Source organism: Drosophila novamexicana, unplaced genomic scaffold (genome assembly GCF_003285875.2).
Source record: "Drosophila novamexicana strain 15010-1031.04,08,12 unplaced genomic scaffold, DnovRS2.1 tig00001151-arrow-arrow-pilon, whole genome shotgun sequence".
In the NCBI taxonomy this organism is placed as follows: Eukaryota; Metazoa; Arthropoda; class Insecta; order Diptera; family Drosophilidae; genus Drosophila; species Drosophila novamexicana.
In genome coordinates this window covers 1,017,326-1,024,942 of record NW_020824842.1, presented here as the reverse complement: position 1 = coordinate 1,024,942, position 7,617 = coordinate 1,017,326, and the positions used below count along the sequence as shown (strand labels likewise).

General features: G+C 40.3%; 1 protein-coding gene across 1 annotated transcript; it reads right to left on the bottom strand.

The window, feature by feature from the left end:
* Positions 1 to 775: 775 nt before the first annotated feature.
* Positions 776 to 2,896, bottom strand: LOC115766363 (transcription factor btd). The gene is made up of 2 exons (XM_030710262.1): positions 2,307 to 2,896; positions 776 to 2,165 (listed from the first exon to the last, which is right to left on the bottom strand). The coding sequence occupies exons 1-2, from the start codon at positions 2,894 to 2,896 to the stop codon at positions 818 to 820; spliced, it is 1,938 nt and encodes a 645-aa protein (XP_030566122.1). The 3' UTR covers positions 776 to 817.
* Positions 2,897 to 7,617: the final 4,721 nt, after the last annotated feature.

Below are 7,617 nucleotides of genomic sequence, written 5' to 3'. Positions count from 1 at the left end.
AAATTTAGATTGAATTAGATGTAGATGGTCCTAGTTCCCGCGCAGATCGAGTTTGTTTCCGATAATCGATAACTTACTCCATTGCCAAGCAATCGATAAAATTCGATATCGATATCCTCTTTTTTGGGCAATTTTGGTAAATAATAAGAGCTAGAGTCACCAAACTTAACATATAGCTTCTAAAATCAAATATATATATATGCATTTCATGTTGGAAGAAGAGGGTTCAGGGTATCCCCTAGTCGGGTACTCCTGACTAGAACCTCTTACTTGTTTGTGGTGTAGCATTGGGATTTGGTATACTCGATTTTGGGTTTCTAGCACAAGAATAAATTCCAGATTAAAACAAAATTTTTTTTATTACGTTACTTTGCCTTAAGGAAAGTTAAAAAAAAATAATTTACAATATACGTTTATATATGAATATGTACATACATGCAAAAAAAATTGCTTAACCTATGAAAAAAAATGTCGAAATAATCATCTTACATGTATTATTGAATTTTTTTTTTTTTTGATAGTTATATATGTATATTATGTTCTTAACAACAACAATTAGATCACTAACAAGTCAAAAAAATATAAAGAGGACATCAACTTACATTTCGGGATTGATTAGAATGTTTTCTTAGGGTATTGATATACAATATGTATTAAGTCTGCATATATATGCAGTATTATGGCTGTTTTTTAATACTTCACACTGTAAAAAAAAATTAAAATGAAGAGCTAATTATAACCTGTCGATTTTAATTTTTCATAATTATCCAACAGCAACAAGGATTTATTTAGGTACTAATCCACACTAATGCTAAGTCTAGGCCGCTGCATGTGGATGATAAGCGGCGGTCCACGCATTGTGATAATGATGGTGATGGTTGTGAGCGTGGGCATGGGCGTGAGCGACGTGATGATGTGCATAACCATAGCCAGAGCCACTAGAAAATTCAGCCGGATAGTTTCCGGTATAATCAGTCTTCATAGGACCAACAAGGCCAGAGTATCCACTACTTAAATTATTACAGCTGCTGCTACTATTATCACAGGCGCCGCTTGCCAGCCCGGACATGGTTAGTCCATATTCCGAGGCCAGCTGCGACTCATTCTGCATGGAGAGCGCTGTATAGTGTTGGGCCTGGCTGCTGCTGATGCTACTAGAAATCATTGCTGAGCCTTCCGATGTGGGTCTGGCATTCGCTGAGGTAGTTTGGTTTTGTTCCATGGCACGAATATTGCTGTGGCTATTGCTATTGTTGCTGCTGCTGCTGCTGCTGGTGCTGGTGCTGGTGCTGGTGCACCAGGGTTCATAACTGCCGGTGCTACTGCTACTGTTGGATACTGCCGAGGGTTCACTCTGCTGCTGTGGCTGGAATAGAGGCGGTGGTGGCGGCAGAGTCGTTACCACCACGGCCGTTGCCGCTGTCTTCGCTGTTTGCTGATTGAGATTCGCATAAGGTGCATAGCCCAAGGTGTTTGTTGCCTCTGGCTGCTCCTGTTTGAATTGCATATTGTTACCGAGCATCGTTACTGTCGCAGTTTTGCTCTTAATCCCTTTTTTATTGTTAAATGCCTTTTCGGACTTCTCCTGCTTGATGGCCGCCGACTGCTCCTTGGCCTCGGCGGTTAGGGCTTTTTTCGTTTTCTTGTCCTTGAAGTGGGTTTTCTTGTGCTTACTAAGATGATCACTGCGCGAGAACTTCTTGGAGCAGATGGGACATGCATATGGCCGATAGTTGGTGTGGGTGCGTCCATGACGTTGCAACTCATCGGAACGCGAAAAACGCTTACCGCACGTAAGGCATAGGAACGGTCGCTCGCCAGTGTGCCAACGCAGATGGGTCTTAAGGTGTGAAGCCTTGCCATAAAGGCGCTCGCAGCCTGGAATGTGACATATGTGTTGCTTGCGTCCGCGCTCGTCGGGTCCGACGATGGGTGGCAGTCCGCTCATTTCGTTGGTGCAGTTGGGACAGGTGCAACGTACGGACCGGCGCTGAAGCTGAGTCTGAAAGGCGATATCGTCAAAATTAAAGCTTGGATAGCTTTGTGATGACCACGGCTGGTACAGTCGCTCTTGGTGTGAGAACCAGGCGGCCGATGCCGACGCTGCAACTCCAACCGTTGCCACATTTCCATAAGTTGCGTATTGCGCATACGGAAATTGAGTTCTGCAATCAAAATAGACACAACGCAGGTAACAAATTAGATCGCGTTAATCTTTGCAAATATAATCGGGATTTCAGAATCGGCAATGGGGCGAGTGTAAAAATAGGTATAAATCGTAAAGAGCAGGGAATGGGAGAACCTACCTTGTTGGCAGCGCTGTGTATGCAGCCGTATTCCAGCTGTAGGTGGCGCTTGCCACCGCTGCGGCACCCAAATCAGCCGCAGCTACAGCTGCCACTGCTGCAGCTGTGGCCGACGAGGAGCCACCTGCGGCCGGCGGACTAGTGGATATCGAAGCAAAGGACTGCGCCGGAGATGGGAATATGCTAGGTGACACCGATGCCGAGGAAGCTGCTGACTGTGATATACTGGAGTTGGCCGATGCACTACCAGTAGATGATGCCTGCGGCGGATATTGCATTTCCAATTTCATTGGCGGCACCACTTGATGTGAGGTGGATGCGGAAACTGTTGGTGATGCATTTGCTTGTTTGCCGTAGAAGGCCAACGGGGAGGAGCCATTAGAGTCACGGTTGGACGTGGATGTGGACGCGGAGGCGGAGGCGGAGAGCAATGTGGTGCTAATGAAATCATGACCTGGTTGCTGTTGCTCCTGTTGTTGTTGTTGTTGTTGTTGTAGATGCTGCTGATGCTGCTGCTGCTGTTGCTGCTGTACGGCTGTTGATTGAGACAGTGTATAGGGATTCAAATAATTGCAGGTGGCGTCAATCATGTTGGCAATTTTAATGGCTGCTATCGTAATTGGTGTTGCTGATTTTGCTGACTTCTGATGCTGCTGAAGTTTTTTTCGTTAGCAATTTTCGCACATTGCCGTTTATTGATTTTATTTTGGCTTTTGATAACTTTTTTTTTGTGTTGTTGTTGTTGTTATTTTTATTGTTATTGCTCCTTATGCTGATGCTTCGATATATTATAATTATGGCACGCTCTTGACTTGTCTTGTTTTATATATATTTTATACACGTATGCGTTCAAATAATTATAGCTGCTGTTTTATTTGTATTCTTGTTGGTGTATTTGACGCTGCTGCTAGTGTTGTTTTCACTTGAATAATTGCACAGTGCGATGACGTCGAAGTTGGCGCTATAGTCAATAATAGTTTTCACAATGACAGGCAAGTAACCCGGCACAAAAGAAATTCGAATATTGTTTCGTTATATTTCGTACACACTAAGCTTTTCACAATTGGTGAAATTGTAGTTCGTTGTTGCCGTTTGCGTTCGTCTTTTTGTTGATAGTTGATAGGCAGAAAAGCGAGCGCGGGTTTCGTTGGTTGCTGGTCAGTTCGGTCTTCCTGGCCTCAGTCGCTGCGCTCGAGATACAACCACCGGTAATTATCGTTGTCGACTGAATTCAAAACGCAGCGAGAGAGTCTAACATCGTACAAAACGAATCAGTGATGACGGCAGCAGACTGCGACAGCGACGCCAGCAGCGACTCGTGCTGTGCTCTTCTAACCCAGCAACATGCGCCTTCGCCTTGCTGGTGGTTGATGCCCTGCTTCTCCGCTGACTTCAATGCGGCAACGTTCGCTCTTTGTCTCGCTCGCTCCCATACGCGCGCACGCTCTTCGTGTATATACATTGCAATGTTGTTAGCTATGCTGGCCTTATAGGCGTTTTGTTATAATTTCTATGTGTGGGTTTGTGTGTCAAAGCAATTGGGCGAAGCCTTACTCCTAGGTATTATTGCTTGAACCGCTCATACTACTTCGCCCTGGTTCTTGGCTATGATGATACATATCAGTTTGTAGGTAAGCAGACCACTGAAATGTACATACTATATACATAAGTATGATATGTTAATTCTTTGCAACTTAATTAAATTTGCATATACTTATGTTTATATATTCCTACATATATGTATGTAAATATAGTTGCTTGACTATTATGCACAATCCACGTATGCTTATATCGAGCAAGATCTTATGAACTTGCCAAAATAGCTAAAGCAACAATATTAATCTAGTTTTACCCGATACATGTTCCTCTTTTGTGTGTCAATTTATAAATAAAAACAAGAGTGCCCAACTAGGAGTTGCCCTGAACCCAGCGCCAAGCTGTCCTTGCAAACACTTTAGCTTCCTTCTATACATACAACAGCATGCTAATTCGAATCTTATGAAAAGTTCACTTCTCACTTCAGGTGTCCAAAGGTGTGTCTATGCCTATAAATGGAACCAAAAACTGAAAATATTCTTGTTCTGTCACATACTTAATATAGTATATTAAACTACACAAGAAACATCATAACCTTTTCACAAAGCCATTATGTATACTCTCGTTACACATTTGCATCTGCAAAAATTGAAGAGGTCAAGAAAGTATCTACATAAGTGGGAAAAGTGTCTGCATAAAAGCCCAAGGAAAAAGTCGAAATGCGGCGGGCATAATTCAAATATCAATACAATAACAATATCAATAAAAACTAATAAATTTGTGGTCGCGGCCCAATGAAATAACTGTATTTAAAGGGGCGTTAACCAAACAACCACAGAGGAGAACACCGCTGCTTTAGCGCTCGTGCTCGTACTGCCCTTAAAGCACAAGCACATACGCATACATATACACAGAGTATGTATGTATGTATGTGCATTTGTATATTAATCCCGAATCATTCTTTTAAGCTTCTTGTGCAAATCGGTCGTAGTGCTAAACCCTTCAAAGATAATATAATTTTGTCATGAAATGCATACATCTCAGACCATAAAAATATATATATATATATATATATAGATTCTTCTTCATAGGTCCATCTTTCTGTTGCACACAGTACATATGTGAAAAGCGGCCTGCATTTAGCTTTTTGTACAAAAATTATTGTTTTTTACGAGATATCTTAAGTTAACTTGGAGATTATAGTATATATCCAAGATATCTTTCCCAAGCTCAGAAAATACGATCACTCTTTAAATATCTAAAAAGCCACAGCCCATGTGTCAACAAAGATACTTAATCTTGATCATGTCGAAGATAACTGGACTTTCGTTCATTTCTCTCAAAGGTAGCCTACTTGGGTTTTAGCAAAGTGAAAGTGAATATTTAAATGTGTTCTTACACGTACTTTTCGGTAGGACACGATTGTAATCCCACCAGCATTCGGCCTGCGCCACAATATTGGCAATTCATGTTGAATAACTTCGACGCTTTAATGCTATCTTCAGGTAATTTAAGGTGCACAAGTATGACATTCAAATGTGTGTATATATCAAATCATAAAGCTCTGGCCTTATATCTTTTTTTTAAAACTTTATGGGGAACGGGGCAGGTATCCACAAAGTTAATTTTTCTTAAATGCGTGTACTACTTATATAAGATGGATATTTTGGAACTGGATATCGATAAGAAAATATAAACTCTTATAGTTTTCGAGATCAACACAATCATACAGACGGGCAGATGGACGGATGGACTGGCTAGATCTATTAAGCTTGTCATCTTGATCAGGAATATATATTTATATATTTATATATACTTGATGTGGTCGGAGATACTTCCTTCTGCCTCTTACATATATTTGCACAAAACCATATTTAGGCACTTTTAATTAGTATAAGCTATAATAAATATTAACATCAAATTATATAAAATATAGTTTTTAAAATAAAATATAAGTTATTTCAAGTAAAAATCAGAACAATTTGATAATAAAATACAAGAATGCGTAAATGTCGGCAAACTGAAACTTTATAATTACTATATAATCCATCTTTTTATAACCTCAAGCCATTGAAAATGGGTAAAAAGGGTATAATGTGCTTATGCAACTGTATGTAACAGGAAGCAACTCCGATCCCATCAAGTATATATATATATATATATATATACATATATATTCTTGATCAGCATCAAAAGCCGAGTCGATGGCTTGCTCCGTTTCCCTCGATCAAAATCAATATTGAAATCCTGTTTTTTGAGCAAATCTCGTAAGTTATAAGAGGTAGAGTCACCAAATTTGACTTGCAGCCTCGTGAATAGTATATATATATATCAAATATCTTCATTTTATCGCTATTGCCACAAATTATAAAATTCTATTAACATCATCAGCATCGAACATCAGTTTTTGGTATGACTTTCGAGTGTAGACGTTAGCAATTTGTGGGGTCAAGTTCAATGAAGTTACTTTTTTTGTGTTGGTAGAAGAGGGTTCATGGTATGCCCAAAATATAAGAAGAGCAAGCCAACAGATCAATTAACAATTATTTCATACCTAAATACAATTATTAAGCGGGCTCTAGCAGGCAGCGAGTACCCGACTAAGCTATACCCTGTAACCTGCGCCAACCTGGACTGACAGCATTTGTCTGTGTTATATTATTGGCTTGAGAAACCTTTCAAAACCGAGAACTTTTTTAATATATAAAATGAAAGTAAAATTTACTCACTCTGCGCATAATCGGATAAAGTATTAAATTTTAAACAAATATCAGATTTTCAAAATGTTTCCATATTTGGCTTCCCAACGATGTTTTCATATAAACACTTCCTTTCTAATAGTGTAAAGAACATACTATTGTAATAGCAGGAGTATACCAAGACTCGTAATTTTTTACGGATTTGACAATCACTCCCTTCCCGAACCCCAATGCTATCAACTGATTAGCAGAACAAGCCCACCTAACATCACCCTTAAGTCTAGGGGCGCAACACTGAGCATGGGCTTGTTTATCGAAAAGATTTTTAGACCAGGTAGCCTGTAAACAGGTAGCGCAAGTTTTTTCTTTGGCTTTTGCCTTTGACTTCCACGATTACCAATAACAGCCAAGCAAACCAACAAAGCTTCTTGTTGGTGTACTCGGATGATGTTCTTCAAAATGACATGCTAATCCCACCCAGTAAAAGTAGCAACGATTATCTGCTTACCTAGTAAGCAGTCAGCGTGATGCTCAACAATTCGCTCAAGAAACAATTTGCACCCTACTGAGCAGATTAAATAAGTGCGTCATGATCTCTTTGGTGGTCTCGGATTAAACCGCACCCAACCAAGTTCGAAAGGTTTCCGAACGGGAAAAGCGAAGGGTACTGGAGATGGGAGGGAGCTGGGGCCATAAATGCATAACCCACGTTTTATGATCGCTTAGCAGGAAAAGTCAAAGGATTTAAGAATCTGAGGTAATCCGCAAGCAAGGCTCTGCATCAGCCGTCACCCCTCTTGGATGAGTATCAGCAGTAACAGCTAAAGAAAGATAGATCAGGTAGTACAAGCTACTCGGCTACAAATGGTCAGCTTCAATTGAAATTTCATTATATGGCAGCATAAAATCCCTAACCCGTTACCGTTCCCACTGAAAGGCAATGCCCGATATGCAGCTTTCTGTAAATTGGATTTATGGGATTTCACATTTAAATCCTTTCACTGTCTGCAAATATTTTGCCCGCTCTGCTGTAGACTTTCCAAGATTACACGGTAAATCTTGTGGTTTTTTCGTCA